The sequence below is a fragment of the Lactuca sativa genome, chromosome 2 (assembly GCF_002870075.4).
Source record: "Lactuca sativa cultivar Salinas chromosome 2, Lsat_Salinas_v11, whole genome shotgun sequence".
NCBI classification, from domain to species: Eukaryota; Viridiplantae; Streptophyta; class Magnoliopsida; order Asterales; family Asteraceae; genus Lactuca; species Lactuca sativa.
Genome location: NC_056624.2, coordinates 192,818,130 through 192,837,565, shown reverse-complemented (window position 1 = coordinate 192,837,565; position 19,436 = coordinate 192,818,130). Strand labels below are relative to the sequence as shown.

General features: G+C 35.4%; 2 protein-coding genes across 2 annotated transcripts; both read right to left on the bottom strand.

Annotated features, from left to right (window-relative positions):
- Window positions 1-6,556: 6,556 nt before the first annotated feature.
- Window positions 6,557-11,349, bottom strand: LOC111900203 (vacuolar protein-sorting-associated protein 37 homolog 1). Its single transcript, XM_042899360.2, has 6 exons — window positions 8,365-11,349; window positions 7,646-7,861; window positions 7,301-7,388; window positions 7,179-7,218; window positions 6,928-7,095; window positions 6,557-6,847 (listed from the first exon to the last, which is right to left on the bottom strand). The coding sequence occupies exons 1-6, from the start codon at window positions 8,376-8,378 to the stop codon at window positions 6,684-6,686; spliced, it is 690 nt and encodes a 229-aa protein (XP_042755294.1). The 5' UTR covers window positions 8,379-11,349; the 3' UTR covers window positions 6,557-6,683.
- Window positions 11,350-12,789: 1,440 nt separating this feature from the next.
- Window positions 12,790-18,448, bottom strand: LOC111900202 (uncharacterized). Its single transcript, XM_023896069.3, has 5 exons — window positions 18,124-18,448; window positions 15,763-17,104; window positions 15,396-15,499; window positions 14,121-14,794; window positions 12,790-14,027 (listed from the first exon to the last, which is right to left on the bottom strand). The coding sequence occupies exons 2-5, from the start codon at window positions 16,765-16,767 to the stop codon at window positions 13,009-13,011; spliced, it is 2,802 nt and encodes a 933-aa protein (XP_023751837.1). The 5' UTR covers window positions 16,768-17,104; window positions 18,124-18,448; the 3' UTR covers window positions 12,790-13,008.
- Window positions 18,449-19,436: the final 988 nt, after the last annotated feature.

The following is a 19,436-nucleotide window of genomic DNA, read 5'->3' as shown; positions in this document are numbered from 1 at the left end:
TAGGGTTGACCTGGAAGGTTGACTTTGACCAGGATTTTGACCTTGACCAGAGTTGACTTAGTTGAATTTTAGAGGACTGTCAGACTAAGTGTCATATTGATATTGATAGCTCGGAGAGCTAGAGGAGCAGCGGCTCAGGGGATTGTCGAGTAGCAGCCAGAGGATTATCAACAGAGCTCAGCAGTTTAGGTGAGTTTCCTTCCAGTAGGAACGGGTCTAAGGCCACAATGCCGACCCGTTTAGCTAGCAGTAGTTTCCGGATTTTAGTCCGATGCAGTAGTTAGTATGTTTGATGCCTTCGTGGCTCAGACAGGATTTATGTGTTATGTGTTCCGGGCTACGGCACGATGCAATATGCAGTATATGTGTGTTCATGCTAGTTGATATGTTTATGTTCTGTTCTGTTCAGTTAGTTCTGGACTTCGTTCCGATGCAGGGGGCAAGGCCCCAGTTAGTCCGGACTTCGGTCCGATGCAGGGGACAAGGTCCCAGTCAGTTAGTCCGGACTTCGGTCCGATGCAGGGGGCAAGGCTCCAGTTAGTCCGGACTTCGGTCCGATGCAGGGGACAAGGTCCCAGTCAGTTAGTCCGGACTTCGGTCCGATGTAGGGGGCAAGGCCCCAGTTAGTCCGGACTTCGGTCCGATGCAGGGGGCAAGGCCCCAGTTAGTCCGGACTTCGGTCCGATGCAGGGGACAAGGTCCCAGTCAGTTAATCCGGACTTCGGTCCGATGCAGGGGGCAAGGCCCCAGTTAGTCCGAACTTTGGTCTGATGCAGGGGACAAGGTCCCAGTCAGTTTCCGAACTTCGGTCCGATGCAGGGGGCAAGGCCCCAGTTAGTCCGGACCTCGGTCCGATGCAGTGGGCAAGGCCCAGTATGTGTTTTATATGTTATTGTACGGTATGTGGTAGTTTGGAGGAGCTCACTAAGCTTCGTGCTTACGGTTTTCAGTTTTGGTTTCAGGTACTCAGTTTTCAAAAGAGGAGCTCGGAGAGATTGTAGTGCACACACCATAGTCAGTTAGCCTGGGAAATGTTTTACTCTGATAATGAGATTATGTTTTGAATCTAACACTCGAAAGTTATGTTATGACTTATGTTACGTTTTTATAAATATAGTTTTAGTAATGTTTTAAAAAGAAATTTTTAGTTATGATTTTTGGGTCGTTACAAACATATTATATATACAATAAAAATGAAGTTGGCCTGTGAACGGTACCCGACTGAGCCGGGTATTGTTCATTGGCTAACCCCTTTATTCACCTGATAATCAGCTTTTCCTTTGATTCACCGCCTCCACTACCTATATTCTCTAATGGTTTTGCTCCATGTAACAATTGGTTGCTAAAGGCATCCTCAATTTGATATCGCCACCATCATGCTTCTTATGTGTACACACTTACATGTTTCTCTTCCTGAGGTGACGATATGCCATCTCTGCTTCATCTGTAAATTGAAAACCACCACAACAAACGACCACTATAGACCGTCACACACCATCTCCTCCATTATGCCAATAACCTACTATTTTCATTGCTTCAAATCCACGATTCTTCCAAAAGACTTTCTAACTCTCACCTTCGACCATATAATTGCGGGATAGACTGCTTTGATCGAAGCATACATAACCACTGTAACAACCCAAAAAGTGTGATAAAATTTTTACTTTTAAAATCAACAGTTTCGATCATCAAATTGTTCCAAATCATCCACAAAGTACAATATCAAAATCATCAGAGCAATAGTATCCAAAATGTGCGGAAATCATGATGGGAGGATGTTGTGTCATCAAGTCGGGATCTTCCCCTTTGTACCGGAAGTACATGAAACCATAAACATAAACTATAAGCACAAGGCTTAGTGAGTGCCCCCAAAGAACAACATACAAAACATACAAATGAGCCTCACCTTGGGGTATATTGTTGGACTATTAGCATAACATCATTCATATGGTGTACATGCAACCCTAATTGCTTTGATCTAGGTTTTTCTAATTTGAACATACAACACTGAATACCAAAGCATAAACCCTAGAACTAGCATATAATAATCAAAATTGACATATAAACTATTTAGATTGATTACCTCAAATTGTTATGTAGTAATAACAATAACTCCTTGACCTTTGAAAACTTAGTGCCCCAAATGTTGCACCTCTAATGGAATCACAAACACTCTTGCAACAAGATGACGTAGGAGAGAAGAGGAAATCGGCTAGGGCAACTCAAAGAAGACATATTCTGATTTCCATATGCTGAGGGATCTATTTATAGTTGAGGATATTGGGGTTTTATGGTGGAAACCCTAATTTCCTTGCTTAGGCCTTAAGCAATCCATGGAGCCCATCTAGAAAGCCCTTGGACGAAATCTTCTTGGACTCTCCATAGATTTCGTCTAACTCTTTTCTATTTGGAATCCACAACCCAACTAGCAACTATCAGATAATTGCAATATCAATCCCCTTTATTTAATCAGTTTCTTTTGATAACCAAATTAATTTCTGTTCAATACTAATTAAATAATATGATTTCCAAATAATATATTAATCTTGTAATATATTAATAAAACCATTTTGAGTATGAATTTATTATTCATATAATAAACAGGGCCGGCCCAATAGGGCGGGCAAGCTGGGCGACGGCCCCGAGCCTCACAACGATTAGGGGCCCCAAAATTAATTTCTTTTCATATTATATATATACATTTTAGAAAAATATTTTCGAAGGTTTCGGCTGTTGAGATGATTACGAGCTGTTGTTTTAGGCACTTCACTTTCAATTGGTGTTGGTTCGAATCTGTTAAATCAACTTTTTATTCAATTGGGCCCCCTTTTTTTTATAGTGATCATAGAGTATTTTTATAATTCTTTTTTATGTATTTTTTAATACTTTAAAGAACTTAATTCGTACTTCCTTGACTTTAATGAATTGAAATCCAAATTACAAAATATAACCTTATATTTTTTGGTATTATAAATAAAACAACCAAATAATAGAAATGTTCTTTTTAACTCTTCTTGATTTTGACAAAACAACCCAACCATATATTTCATTTAAATATTTGGTGTTTTTTTGGCCAATTATCAATCATATCTTTTATATATGCAATATTTTTTTTGCACCATCTTTTCATATATATATATATATATATATATATATATATATATATATATATATATATATATATATATATATATATATATATATATATTTTGTTAATAGAAATCATAATAACTTACTGATAAGACGAGTTATTCTTCAAATTTTTTTTATAGTTTTCATCAACATAAGAAATTTCTTTTGTTTTTTTTTTCAAATACTCATTTTTGTTTGTTTCCAAACATCAAAGTGTCCGTTTTTCAAAATGGTTCGGTTGTTAGATTGTTTGTTTTTTTTTAACTCATATTCTTTAAACACAATCTTTTTTTTTACTTATATATATATATATATATATATATATATATATATATATATATATATATATATATATATATATATATATATATAGTAGGGGTGTTCGCGGTGCGGTTTGGTGCGATTTACAGTCAAAACCGCAGACAGCACCGCATATGCGGTTTGAGATTTTTGGAAACCACGAACCGTTTCGCGAAAGGTGTAAACCACGGTTTGCGGTGCGGACCTGGGGTATATTTCAACCTGAACATGCCATAGTGGTCCCCACCCTGGGGTGTATTTCAAACTGACATGCAATAATGGGCCCCGCCCTGGAGTGTATTTCAACCCGAACATGTCATAGTGGGCCCTACCCTGGAGTGTATTTCAACCCGATCATACAAACATATATGTTACATAACAGCTAGTATTCTATATAACATAATAATAGGTTGGCATTGGTGCCTTTGACCCATGGATACAGTAAGGAGACTCACCTCACGAACAGACGAAATAGCTGCAACAACACGTTGCTCCGAATACCGACTCTACCGATAATATATACATAAAACAGTGGCCACTACTCAGACTACAACTCAAAATACCCAAAATACCCCTAGGTCAAACTTAGTCAAATTCTGGTCAAATTCAAAAGTTAACCGAGTCAAATCCATCAAACAAAACCCTAATATCAGGTCTTAAGTCATGACTAGCCCTTGGTCATGTTGTGAGAGTCGATCAGGCCCGATCCCACCAATTCGCTCCCGACTCAGATAACTTAGTCATGGATTTCCTACTAGACTGACCTTACGACGTAGGAATCACAGAGTCATGTCGTGAGTTCCATGAACTCAACGATTTACGAGCTTAATCAATGTCACGCCGTGAGACCTTATATCTTATGTCGTGGCTTCAGTCTGAAGCCAAAACTCTAGGTTTTAATTCCTTATTCCATTAAGTCATTGAATCCATCTCATCCAGAAGCTAAAGGGGACCCCTAAGGTCCATAAAAATGTTTGCTTTATGGTCAAGTTTGCACCATGCATGACCCAATCCATTCTAGGTCAAAAAGTGGAAAAGTATGCATCAAACTCTCATGCATGGCTCTTATACCTCACCAACTTCTAGATCTGGAAAATATGATGATTAAGGAACCCTTAGAATCCATAAAGTTTCTAACTTTATGGATTTAATTTACTCAAGCATGCTTAACATGAAGAAGTATGGACAAAACCCTAGATCTATCCATAATATGCAATAAAGTTTGAACCTTTGATACTTACAAAGGTCCAATAGCAAGAAGAGATGATGATGATGATGATGATGATGATGCTACTGTGCCCACTCCACCACTCCACCACTTCTTTCCTCTCCTTCTCTCCTTCTTCAAGCTCGAAAATGTACCAAAATGACTAAGGACCTCAAGGATGATTAATATCAAGGTTTCCGGAGGCTTAGGGTGTGAGGGAGGCTGAGGGTGGACAACCCTAGCCCTCTCATTCCATTAAATATTGGAAAATTAGGGTTTTAGTCATCAAACCGCTCTTATGTCATGAGCAACAAGGGCTCACGTCGTGAGACTCAAGGAATGTGGGTCAACAAGTCAACCTTGGCTCACGACGTGAGAGACACTGCTCATGTCGTGAGTTCATCCAAATGCTAAAGAAAACCTCAAAATCATGTACCTTAAAACTAAATGTTACAACCACTGCTTATTCAACATTAATAGTTGTATTCAGAAGAGTGAATCCTTGATTTTCCGATTTCCTTTTACTTGCCTCTCGGATTCCCGTTGCCAATCAACAGATGAAATCTATTCCCCAAAGGTGCACAAAAATATCCCTTATTTGTGTTTGTCATTCGGAGGTTTACTAAAATTTTATTTGATATTAGGGCTTACTGAAACACTAATCAATTCGACCTGGTTTGTGTTCGTCACCAGGCAAGAGAATACCATCATTCAGACTTGCATTGTTGCTTGATATGGCCTCAATTTTAGCGGTAATTTTCTCTACCGTATTTAATCGCAAGCAAATCCCCTTTCCAAAGCTTAATTGTAGCTATCTGCAGGTGGATTTGGATTCTATTTGATGCCTATGGACTTAGGCACATACAACTTAATCAATGCAAATTACCCTGCTAATCGGGTTGAAGGCATTAATAATCCATGATTGTTATGATGTTTTCTTCTCCAAAACCGCCATACTTTCTCACAAGAACAATTAACACAATTCCTATTAATTTACTTTCAGGTTCATCAAGATTAATGGAAGAGGCTCTTTTACGTCTATCATGCCTAACAACTTTCTTCCCTTTTCTTTCGGTCATAGTAATTAGCATATTTTTGTCATAATTACCTGTTAGTGAATTATGATGAGGCTTGATGATAACTGAAAAGGGCATTCAATTTCCTTCATATGGATCTTCTTGAACAGGTTTTTTTAGCTATATCATCTAAATCTTTTCGTGTAAATGCATGCTTCTCCTTCATCACATCAAAATGAAGACATTGTTTAATAATTTGCCCAGAATCCCAAGAAGTGGAACCTAGTACAAACTGAAGCACCGTTGTAATCACTGTAATTGATCAAAATTACTCTTTCCACATTGGTTTCATTTGAGAAAGACGCTAATGATTTCTTATCTAATATTTAGGATACATTTTAAATCATAACATTACAAGAAAACGATATCTTATTTTGGAACATATAGAATAACTAATAAGTTAAATCAACAAAAATTTCAAAAACTCATTATTCCAAACTGTATAACCTAATTTGATTCTACTCTTCCGTAAACATATCAAAAGTATGCCCAATTGACGGCATCTTAAACATAGAAAATTTATTAATTCTATGGAATTTGAATAGAAACCTGATAGGAAAAACAAACCTAGAAGAGATTGTTGAGAGTGAAAGAGGCAAAACTATAACTTTTGTCTTTCATGCTATAAATGTCGATTTCAAAAGCCAAGAGTTAGAAATGTCTTCTATTTTTACATATTGTGCAAAAGAGGAGAAACATAAGTTTTTATGTCTCGTCTCTTAAAAAAAACAAACATTTTTTTTCACATATGTTTGCCTGCCCGCAAACAAGACAAACATAAGTGATGAAGAAAATCTTTCTCAAAAAAAACAAACACCACCCAATTCATGTCCCATTTAAGTAAAAAACAAACAAAACCCTGGTTCTTTTTCAAAGATTCAACAAATTTACAAACACAACAAGATGAAATCTCTTGTAGTTACAATATGTTACTTGTAGCAATGTTCAATTTCAAATAAAGAAACCGGTTAACCCGACAAAGATGTAGTGGCTGCAAGGTGTGTTAGAGCACGTTTATGGTAATCCACACGCAACTTCTTGTACTTGTGAACAAAACTTGGAACATCCATCTCCTTTTCAAGTAGTTGTTTATGCAACATTTCAGATTCTTCATCCGTCTTATTTATCAGCTCTGAAACACACACCCACCATTTTCACACTAAATTAACAACACCTCAAAAATGAAAAACACATATACAAGAATTTATTTACCTTGAAGTTGGTGTAACAAAGAGACTGCGGAGTAAGATCTGAGGATTTCTGTTTTTTGCCTGTTGAGCTCATTTAGCTTCTCTTCAGCAGTTGCCAATTCAGTTGTTCTTATGATCATGCATTGGTTGCGCAGTTCTGTCATACATGATTCTTTTGCCAAGTTTCCTCCTGCAAAATAAAATAAAAAATCTCAATTTTATAAAACTTTTTCCACACACATTGAATCTTTATGAGTACAAGTAGAAGCTTACTAGCAAGTTGCAGAGTTTCATTCCTGAGTTCATCTCTTAACTGTTTCATGAAGAAAGTAAAATATATAGTGACCAGATAAGATAATAGGAGATAAAAGAAGTTATGAATGTGTGAAGCTTACATTATTTGGAGTTTTGATAAGGTCAAGTGAAAGCAAGAATTGTTGATAGGCCTCTTTGTCAGACAAAAGTTTCCTCAACTCATCATCACTTTTCACCCATAAAATGACAATTTAGTTAGAAAAGATGGTGAAAACATACTTAACAAGAAACATGAAGAGATGCACAAAAGTTTAAATACAAAAGAAGGGGAGAATGATTGAGATCTACAAACTGGCAAACTCCAGATATTGAGGTATGATGTTTAATGTCATTTGAAGTATTTATTATGCATTTATGTTGTATGTCATATTATATGCAAGTGTTTTGATGTTTGAACATGTTATATGCATGAATAAAAAGGTTACCTTTTGTCTTTTAGATAAACAATTATGGCAGCAGCCTCTGTAGGAGAAACAGGAAATAATAAGTGAGGTTGAGGTTGATCTCCAGGCCTTTGCATGGTGTTGATGGAATTAGGTGTTGAGGGTCGAGAAGAAGAACTTGATGAGGGGGAATACCATGAGATTGTAGAAACTTCCTGTGGCCTTGGATCAACATCAGCTTGTTGTTCTTGAGAACCCCTGAGATAGTAAGCCACTTAGTTATATGTTTATCTAATGAATAAATTTATTCAATGTTATACAAGGTAAAGGGACACTCAATTAACCTTCAAATGCTTATTCCTCATGTAAAACTATGATTCACAACATCAATATTAGATGATATAATACTTGTAATATTTGGATTTTTCAAGATTTTGGTTTGGCTCCACTATCCAAATATATACACAAATTGTCTTTCTATTATGTAAACAAGAACATGAGTATTAATGTATTTCCAATTCCGACTAAGCTTTAAACTAGTCGTAAACAAGAACAATAGGTTATAAGATTGTGATGGGCAAAGGCACCTCTCGGAATTGCAATTAAAGAAAATTTAACACTTCTAAGTTCCAACTAATGAACTTCAATTCAAAACCTTATTACAAGGCACCGATTGCGATTAGTAGCCAGATGAGAAAATCCATCTAAGATTTCAACCCTAGAATATACAAGAAATGAACTATATGGAATGGAAGAATTACCAAAACTTGAACATATCGTTGATCTTTCGGTTGACTTTGAGACGTGAGATTACCAAGACTGCAAAACCGATAACAAGCCCTCAATGTTATTAAAATCATATCTCACCGCTTACTTAATAAAATCATTCTATGACAAACAAAAAAAGGGGGGAAATATTGATTGGGGAAAAGAGAAAACGGAGATTACGTTGAATAGAAGCAAGGACGAACGGAAAATTTGTTGTTGAAGATACAATTTTGCGATTACCTTTAACCACAAGATTTCAAATCCTCGGCGGGTTTGCGTTTCCCAGACGCGTGTGGGCCGATGATGTACTAATTCATACTACAACAATGGCATTATTGTTTAGAGTAAATTACACTAATCGTCCTCGTGCAAGTGTTAAAAGACACGTTTGGTCCCTATTTTCAAAAAATAACTCGAACCATCCCTTATTATTTTAAAATTTGCACGCTTTGTCCCTTGTTATTTTAAATTTACACGTTGTAGCACGCTAGTTTCTTTTTCTCTTTTCCGTTTGAATAGGAACCAAGTGCAGCTATCATCGTTGATTTTGATTTCTGATTTTCTGATGTGGATCTCAGCATCAATTTTGATATGTGGTCTGAATCTTGCTACAGATTGTGACCTAGTGTTGATGGGTAGTGTCAGAATAGGTATCGGTGGTATTGTTGGAGAAAGAGGAAAAGTCGATGGCGGCTAGGGTTTTGGGTGACTGTCGGAGTGCAGATCTTCTCTGTAAGATCATTATTTGTCTATCTCTATCTCTCTTCTATTTTCATCTCCTTGACGTCGGAATCAAACCTTCACCTCAATGTTCAATTCAAGCTTCACTCACAGCCAAATATGGTGGTGATTAACAATGTAAACCCCCTCACAAAATCCGATTATATTTTTGTTACTTAATCCCAATTGAAAACTGAAATGAGATTGAATTCGTTTTCACTGGGAAATTTTGGTAGGGGATTCGATTTTAGTGATTGATTTTGGTGGGTGATTCGATTTCGTGAACTAATGTGTGCGATTGTGTAAAAAACAAACAACACTTGTGATATGTTTTTGATTTTGTGGGAAGCAGAACATCTGATCTCTATCACTTTGGGTTACTGGTGGTAGATTATGGTGCTAGACGGTGGTAATGGTGGTGGCAGATGGTGTTGGTGATGCCAGATTGATACCCAAACAAACAACAAACCTAAAAGAATGGGGATGGGTGAATGCAGGGTCACGAGAAAGTCCGCATTTATTTTTTTATTAAATGTAATAAACAAATTAAAAAGAAACTAAAAAAGAAATGAGAAAGGGCAGTATAGTCATTTCAGGCCAACATGGACAAAACTTGCAAGTTCAAAACAAATGAGGGATGGTCTAAGTTAATTATTAAAAATAGGGACTGAACGTGCTTTTTGTCACCTACACGAGAGACAATTCGTGTAATTTACTCTGTTGTTTATTAAGAAGAGCCAACAGTCCAACTCCAACACAAGCCTACTTTTCTTGTTAGTTAAGGGTTGATCTTATATATCTCATAAACTTTATAATCCAACAACACGATATAATAATCTCTAGCAAATTTATAAACACTATAGTTTTTAGGGTGTTTGTTTAAAATATTTGTGCCAAAATAATATATGCTAAGAAGAACAAAGACCCCATGCACCTTATGGATCTTGAAGTATTATTTTTGTATCTCCCTAACCAAATCCCCTAATCCGAAGTGAATTCAAATTAATTTTGATTTTCACAACATATATTGAATAGTTAAAACTAAATTCAAAATCCGGTCCATTCCAACCAAATTATTATTTGTTTAACTCAATTTTTTCAATTCGCTTTTCAAGAATCAAAACATTTTAAAAAATATATAATTTAAATATTAATAAACTCTATAAAAAATATTAATAAACTCTATAAAAAAACTAACATAAACTATTTATTTGCAAATTTAATTTAATAAAAAACTACTAATAAAAATACATTATAAATTAATATTTCATAGATAAAAATTAGAAGTACTTAATAATATACTATATTGAATGAAACTTTTTGACCTGATTTTTCACAGAAAAATATCACCACCACCACCACCACTTGCCGACAACCACTATTATTTGTCTAACCATCGCCAATGTTGACGTAGATCTGAACTTTCAGTGATGGTTTCCTCTTCAGATTTTTCATAGATCATAAGCCACCACCGTTTTTTTGTCTTTGTTTTTCGAGATCTAAGGTGGTTTACATTTTGAAAACCCTAGCTCCCAAACAACTCTGTAGATCTTCGTCTTCCTATTCATACTTCCTTCTTCAAAGCCGTCGAACGACCATCGAAACAAATTTGGAAATATCTGTTGTCCTTCATCTCCATTGGAGAAGATGGAAAAGAACTCTTGCATTCTATGATATCGCTAGAGAAGGAAACTAGAGCAGAGAAGGGCGATCTAGAGCCACAGTTCGTCGAAAACTCGAGCCACAATTCATTGGCGACGATGCAAGGGAGCATCCCGATTTGTAAACGTGTGCAAACTGTTTGGAAACCACCATGAAACCACCACCGTTGTCTGCTAGAAATCGAGTCGGAGAAGGACGACCTGAGAAAGAGGGTGATGACTCTAATGATGAACATATCTGAACATATTTGGAAATATCTGACAAGGGTTTTTGGATCGAAGGCATTCCGAAGAAGAGGTCAATGTCGTCTTTCAAATCTTCTAGTGACAGCAATGGCGGTTTCTGGCGAAAATGGTGGCGGTTTCCGACGATGATGGTGGTTTCCGACAGTAGGGGTGGTTAGTGGCAAAGCATTGGAGAGAGAGAGAGAGAGAGAGAGAGAGAGAGAGAGAGAGAGAGAGAGAGTATAAAGAAACGTGGATGGGGTGGGGTTTAGGTGGGTTATTAGGGAATAGATTTATTTTTCTTTTTATTTTCATGTTTTTTTTTAAATTCCAAAAATCAGAAAAATAAATAAGAAAAAAGAGAAAATCATATTAATATGGGCAAATTCGTCATTTTGAAAAAATCAAAACAGATTGGACCAAAAATGCAACAAAATGAAAGTTTTGGACCATTGATGTTAGTCTAAACCTTTTTGAATCAAACTGACAATTTTCGACATACCACATGAATCATTCCTGCAGTTTTGTCAATTATAAACCAACAAAAATGAATTTAAGCTTTTAATTTTTGATCAATAATAAAAAAACAAAATGGTGGCATTATAGTTATTAATGGGAAATCAGTACCCATTTTGATAACCCTAACATCATTAGATTTGATATCTTATACACTCAAACCCTCTCACCAACTTCAATAACTCAAACTCAAACTCAAACCCTATTACCACCGTCTCCATCCTCCCTCATCATTGTCTCCTACCACTGGCACAAGCAATGCCTTCTTACATCGCAGAACCTACCACCACTGCCTCATCCCTTTCCTTTTTTCTCTTTGATTTGTTTCACTATTGCCAGATTAGACACCTTTTCTTCCCCTCCTTGTCTGTTGTGTTCTTCCACTATAAAACAGACTACCACCGCCTCCTCCCTCCCATGTCTCTTTCTTTTTGATTTGTTCCACCACCACATCAGATTTGTTCCATCACCACTATCTCTTCCCGTTATTGCTCTGGTTCTCTATAATATGCTCTTCGGTGGAAGAACTTAAAGATGGAAGTTCTGGAAACATCCATACAAATTGTTTGATGAAATGCATCAATGAATTATGTAAGAGTTTAAACTATGAATAATTAGACTCTGAAATGAATATATTAATCTGTGAAATGGGTTGTGACATGAGACTAGTAAAACATATTAAAGGCCCATCGATATGCATAATATGAACCCATCTACAAACCACTTTTAATAAATGAAATGAGTTTTAGCAAATGTTTCATGCAAGGTTGTTAAAAATAGGATCCTGATTGTAATTTGCTACGATCATACCTGAATAAATCGATCTTGATCTCACATGTGTTGTTTTTTGGTAAGATTGAGATAGAAGCATATGATGTGTTAGTATGATCCATCGTAAGATCATACGATCATATAATCGTAGGATTGTTACTATTTTTTTTAGTTCTAATATTTTTTGTTGGACTAACAACATATGTAGAATATCTTTTTGAATTGTTTATTCTTAAATGATAGATTTGATATGTATTTTTTTATGTTATAAATAATTCATGTTAACTGTGAACGGTCACATGAAAAATATATTTTTGATGTTTTAAATGTTTTTATAGAACCTTATATTTTGATTCGATCTAATCATGAACTTGAAAAATAAAAAACGATATTATATAAAATTCCGATCTTTTTAACAACTTTTGTTTAACGTGCACTTGACTACATGTTCCTTCACAAATCACAAAGCAAAAAGAACCTCAAAATTAAGGGCAGCTAAAAGAAAAAGAAAAAGTTGGTGGACTCTTAAAAGAATTTAAAAGTGCCAGTTTTGGCTTTCATTGCTATAAAGTATACAGCTATATCCCAACAAGTTTAGTCCTTCCTTAACAACATTTATCCCCTTTCACCCCACCAATTCCCATTCCATTGCAAATGGGAATCATTCCACTATCAAAGTATATATAAACCGAAAATTAAAGAACAAAAAAGAAAAAAATGAATCGGCGACATCATAACAAGTGATCAGAACGTTGCACAATGCGAAGGAAGACCAGTTTCATGGTCAACCATAACCACCTCAGTCACAGTACAATTAATCACATCTTGTCTCAGTTTCGACCCTGCAGACTTTAACCCCTTCAAAGACACTGCTTGATTAAACAGATTCAAAGATGGCAACTTTGAAGCAGGTGGCATCTTCCCATTTGGCAAATAGTTCCTAAAATCATCTTTCAACAATGGGACCTCAAAGTCAGTCTTGTTATGGTGAACCACATTATCTTTAGCGCTAATATGAGCACCAGGTTCCATATGGTTCGTCGAGAAGCTCATCTGGTTGGGAAAATTTGGGTAAAGACTAACATACCCTCGAAGATACATCATGTCAATCAGAAACTTCTTCCACGAAGCTTGCCATCCATTAGTTCTTGATTTCGGGATTTGTACAGGGTTCTTCTTCGCATCTTCTGTAAACCTCATGTTCATGTACACATAAAACTCCCGCCATTGCTTCGGGAAGAAAACAGCACCCCAACTGCATGGCAGTTGATGAAGGTAAGGTGTGTTTGGATGTATGTGCTTAAAGTATTCAGTCGCGTTCCATTTAGGTCGTTCTTTCACCACCTCAACCAAACGAGGAGTATATAAGGAGATTGATGAAAGTTCAGGGAGTGAAACTTGAGGGTCGTAATGGTATGCTAAAAGTGCATATTTGATCCATAAGTAATAGTAAGGAGAAACTTCGATATCGTCTTCTAAAAGAAGACCAAAGTCATCATCAGATGAAGGATACCAACTCTCGCTAACAGCTCGTATCAAACCTCCTTGAATGATTCGTCTCCTTAGGATTTTAGGTCCATGAGGCCAATCGAAGCTCTTTACAAGCTTCAGAGTTGACTTGTCGACTCGGCTATCCATGTTGAAGCTTATTGGGACCTCGTCCCCAAGGTAATACGCATCTTTTAGCGAATTCAGTAGTCTCGTTAGCGAGTTGACTCGGTTTTGAGTTATGATGTTCACTGATATCCTCATCTTGTTCCAATCTGTAAATGGTTAATTAATTAACATTATTATAATTTGTAAATGGAATTATGGAAGTAAGATGATGTGAATGTAATGTAATAAACAAATCTTACTTGGTAAAGCTGTAGAGCGTAGATCGGCCATCCATAGAACCTTTGAAATAGATGATCTAGGCAGATGAACCAAAGTCGAATTTGAATTATTAATTTCAGTAGCCATCTTCAAGGCTTTTCGTACATTGGAATCAATATCATCAACAGTGATGACAACACTCGGGTTATGAATCTGGATCAATCCTTTCATGCTAGCATAAACTGATTGTACAACAGGTACGTCGGAGTTTGAATTAATTCCCGAAACTGCTCCGACGCCCAAATCAAAGATCTTGAACCTTCTTTCTCTACACACCGTCTTCGGCCATTTTAAGGCGGATGTGGCTTCCTCGCAGGAACAAAACCCACCTCCGGGAACTACAATGTAAGCCTTTTTCCCGACGGTTGATCGGAATTTCTCGAGGAGTGGGGCTAATGCTCTGACTTCGTCTGGTGAATGAGCGTAGAAAAAGGCGTCGACTTTTTGAGGGTACATTGCTGCCCATTGGGTGATGTAGCCGGTGGATAGTGCTCGCCACCATTGATCATCTCGGACTTGAACAACGTCTTTGAAAATCACGGTGGTTTCGGCGACGTAGGCGAGCCTATGCTCACTGTCACCCCAAGTTTCCTTGTCTTTTGGGTCTACCGGAAGCACAAACGAACCTGCGTTTCTGTATTTTTGAAGCTGGTAGCTGCAATATATATTAAGGACAATTAATCAATCATCAAAAAGGCTCATCTATTGATTTAATTTTAAAGAATGGTTGTTTTTAATAAGGAAATAGTTAACCAAATAATTGCAAAATAATATTAGTTGTTAGAAGATGCTTCAAATAAGTTTTCTTCTCGTTTACTCAAATTCAACTTATTTTTATATATTTAAATATTTTTAATAATATTTAAACGAAAATAAACGAATTGTTAAAGAAGGCATGCACTTAGATAAAGTTAGTTAAATAACGTAGAAATTCAATTTATTGGATTTGTACCCAATCCATTGAAGATGGCAAGTCAAATGTATGATGTTGACTTATTCATGAGGATACGTATTTAAAATAACTGTAAAGGTCACGAAATCATGAAGCAATAATAACAATTTAATACTTTAAAAAGAATAGTCTAGTGGGATGCATTCAAGTGATAACTTTTCATGATAATTAAAAGATTTCAAATTCAAATATTGTTTTATGTATAATCCAATGGATTAATGGAATATAATATTGTAGATAGATAATTCTACTTTTTTTTTTTTTAATAACGATGAAAAACCAATTTATACCCTCGTCAACATACCTTAGATGCAGATCTTCTCCTGTCATGAATGTGAAAGGAGTCTCAATAAAAAGAGTCTTGATAAGCTCCGCCGAGAGGAACCAAGAGCTCGAAAGAAAATCGACCTAAGACATAAAAAGAAAGATACAACAATGAAATTAGATATTTAAAATACCATGTATAATTGAATTGGTTACATCTTTCCATTTACATTTTCTTTGGAGAAACAATGACTTAAAAACTACTAATTTATTTTGACTGGAATCTTTTAATTCTTGATAATAGTTTTAATATATAATTAAGGTAACTTATATTCGTATGAAATAATAGATAATAAAATTTTATGTTAACTTAAAAATAGTAGTAGTAATTATTTATCTAAACAAACCTGCACAATTTTGTCGACTGTGATGTCATATGCAGGGTCAGGCAAATAAAGCCCCGCTTCTTTCGATCTGAATTTCCGGTAACTCGGAAACGTGAAATCCTTCTGTCGGAAAGGCAAAATCCGGCCGATACTCCCCAACACAGAGTTCTTATACTTCTCCGTTCCGGCGACATGCGACAAAATCTGCAGCATTTTGGTCCCCGGAATCATGTCGTCGTCAAGAATGTACACTAGATCAGCTTCAGTCTGCAGCGCCATTTGAAACCTCCCGTAATACTTGAAATCATAAGTCGAGCTAATGAAGCTTATTCTCGTGTCGTTGTAGCTCTCCACGATTCTTTTCAGGCCAATCTCATTCGGACTTCCAAACGAAAGCACCCAAACATGGTGAAAAGGGAGAGTCTGGTGTAGCAACGAGTCAAGCTGGGAGCAAAGCGTTTTACGTTTGAAATGATTCAAGATGACTGTAACTTTCGGAATGTTTCCGGCACCCTTCATATCCCATTTCGATTTCATTGCCATTAACTCAGTCAACGACTCAGTGCCCATGTTCTTGCTTTGGAAATTAAGAACTTCATCGTAAAGCTCTCTTTTGATCTTGATCATAACTGCATCGTTTGACTTTTTCTGTTCAAATTCGATCTTTTCATGCTCGCAAACTTCGCCGGGGGTGGAGATCATCGGAATCGGTTCAAGGATCAAGTTGGATGCAGTTTCTTGGTATCGGCTTATAACATGTGGTGGGATTATGTAATGCTTCCATTGTTGTGCGATTCTTGAAGCCCAAGCGAAGTCAGGCTTTGGAGTTCGTAGATCGATGGAAGGGCTCATGTAGTAGAGCAGGAAGGTGGCGTAAACTGCAAAAGCGAACTGAAGGCAAGTGAGGAGTGTAACCAGGCGACCGGAAGTGCTCTTTTGTGGCCTGAACTTGGTTTGTTTGCCGGCGGGATCACCTATCATTCCGTCCAAGTAATCTGAGCTTCTGGGATTCCGGGCTAATCCCATTTCGGAGACCAAATCCTAAGTTATAATCAGAAATGGTTGTGAATTGAATGAGAGGTGGGAATGGAGAAGGGAATTGGTGGGATTTGAAGAGGAATAAAAAGTGTGGTAAAAGATATATAGTGCGTACGTTATATATAGAAAGGGTTGGGGGGGATGCAATGAGAATGAGAATGAGAATTAGAATGAGAATTAGCATGAGAAATGCAAGAAAGGGTCACATGGGTTTAACGACGTATCATAAGATAAATCCTAGTTCAAGAAACCTAAATAAAAGCCACTTTTGTTGCCGTGTAAATGGCCTCCGACTACTTTTTCTGTACTTCATTGTTAGTTACTCCTATTATAAAAAGTAAAAACTGTGAATGAATAATTACAAAAATACAGTAACTAACTCAACTTTTTCGGACATATAAAACTAACTAACTATCATGTCCGTAAAATTGTACTTTGACTCATTGTTTTTTTTTGTGTCAAAAACATATTTCTATTTTACATTGTGGATAGAATATAAAAAATTGGAGTCCATGATTTTAAAAACAAGTATGAAATCCAAAAAATGACATTTCGGAGTCTAGAATGCTTCGTTTTTACCATAATATAAGAAAAAAAATTACCATAACAAAGTAGATCCCAATATATTGATAAACGATTTATTATTTGAGTGAAAATTTGGTAATAATGGACAAGGAAAAATTTTGTTGGAAGTATATGGTGCAACTCAGAGGAAACTCCAAATTTTATATATCCAAAATTCGAAATTGTCCTATTTAGGACTTAATGGTTATTTCCATAAATACAAAAAGTTGGGTTATTTACTTTTATTTCCTTACAAAACTATGTAACTATGTGATGTGAAAAGGTATTTTAGTTTACGTAATATTGCCTTTATTCAAAAAAGCGTGTAATGATTGTTATATCTTTTATAAAGTTTTTATCACATTATATGTTAAAAAGGTAAATCATAATATTATCATTTTTTTGATTTTCACTATTAAATCGTTGAAGACTTGTATAAGGCTTACTGATCTAATTCATGTCAACATTAAGCTCATCAAATCAAAACCAAACAACACCTAAGAATTATTTTGAAAAATGATAAAGTAATTAATATTACAATCTTTTAAGATGACACATAAACAAACGTAAAACTTTAACAAATCGTGAGAATAACAATAGGTTTGAGAACTTTCCGTATGCATAAAGCATATAAATCTAAACTGCACTAAAAGACCATATTGTCAAACCCAAATTTCAAGACTAGATTCTCAATATCATAAATAAAATAACAACAGAAGAAATAGAAATGTTATAAATAAAGTTTAAAAAAGGAACGAAACAAAGGAGAAGTCCACTTACTGGCTTTTGCATGAAGTAAACTGTAAACCCAGAAAACAATAAAACCCTTTTCTTCATCTCCAAAACAAGCTCAAAGAATCAAACCACAAACTTAGACCATCAATTAACAAAGTCAAAGATGGCAATTGGTTGACTTTTTTTTTTTTTTTTTTTTTTTTTTTTTTTTTTTTTTAATTCGAACCAAGTTGATCTCTATTGCTCTTTGCCAAACTTTGGCTACCAATTTTGGGAAAGAAATACGAAGCAAGGTCTTGTAATTCACCAAATGATACAAGAATGTCATATTGAACTTGTGTTCTTGGTTTTACAGGGGAAATGGCACTAGAGTTGCTAGAACATATTATAAATATATTAATTAGGTGACTAATCCCAATTAAATAAGTCATTGGTTTATAACTAATCTATATAAATTATTGCAAAAATATTTGTGCTTCTAATTGTTTGGACTTTGGATACAAAAATATGTATGATTCGTTGGTGTAGATCGCCCTCGTGGTTTATTTATTTTTATTATTACATGTCCTTTTGACATATCCCTATGAAATATGAATATAAATTGGTTTGATGATATTAAAAAAGATAAACGATCATTCTAATTTATAAGAATTATTTACAATGTTTTTGTTATAAAATAGTTTGCAAAAAATTCATGTTTGATCTCTATTTTATTTTTATTTTTAAAATTTTATTTTTACACTCGGACCATTATTATTATTATTATTATTATTATTATTATTATTTGTTTTCATTGTATTTTTGGTTCCTCATAGACATAAAAAGAATATAATACCATTTGTATTTTCTTTTTTCTTATTAATTTATTATTTATATTTAAATAAAAAAGATAGGCTGACCCCTAAACTATAACCCACCACAACACACATAGTCATTATCTTAATAATGTGTATTGTTTCTCCACCACCAGGACCTTCCTCCTCTACCATCAGAGCTTCAATCAGAGCTACCATTTCCGGCGATTTTGTCACACTGTTGGTGTAACAATTGATAAAAATAGATCAGAGTTTGGCGGTGAAACCACTGCAAACACCTATGTATTAAAGGTTTATTGTATGTAATTTGTTGTTTATAAAGTGTACTAAGACATAATACTCATAATTACATCCGGAATGTCTCAATTTGCTCAACAAACTATCAATCGCTAAAGCTCAAAACAAAAATCACAAAAAATAATAATCTTTATTGCGCAAAAAATAAAATATTTGCATCGAGTATACTTAGGACCAATTTATGATCAAATTCGATAGATCATACTCTAAGGACTTCATGGATATAAAGAACGTCCAAAACAGAGG

Excerpts from the sequence above, each read along its gene's own strand:
- LOC111900203 (XM_042899360.2), bottom strand. Across the intron at positions 7,096-7,178 it reads TGAAACTCTGCAACTTGCTA|GAGGAAACTTGGCAAAAGAA; the intron begins GTAAGCTTCTAC and ends TTTATTTTGCAG. Across the intron at positions 6,848-6,927 it reads TTTGTTACACCAACTTCAAG|AGCTGATAAATAAGACGGAT; the intron begins GTAAATAAATTC and ends TGTGTGTTTCAG.
- LOC111900202 (XM_023896069.3), bottom strand. The coding sequence starts at position 16,767 with ATGGGATTAGCCCGGAATCCCAGAAGCTCAGATTACTTGGACGGAATG. Across the intron at positions 15,500-15,762 it reads CAGTCGACAAAATTGTGCAG|GTCGATTTTCTTTCGAGCTC; the intron begins GTTTGTTTAGAT and ends TTTATGTCTTAG. Across the intron at positions 14,795-15,395 it reads GGAGAAGATCTGCATCTAAG|CTACCAGCTTCAAAAATACA; the intron begins GTATGTTGACGA and ends TATATATTGCAG.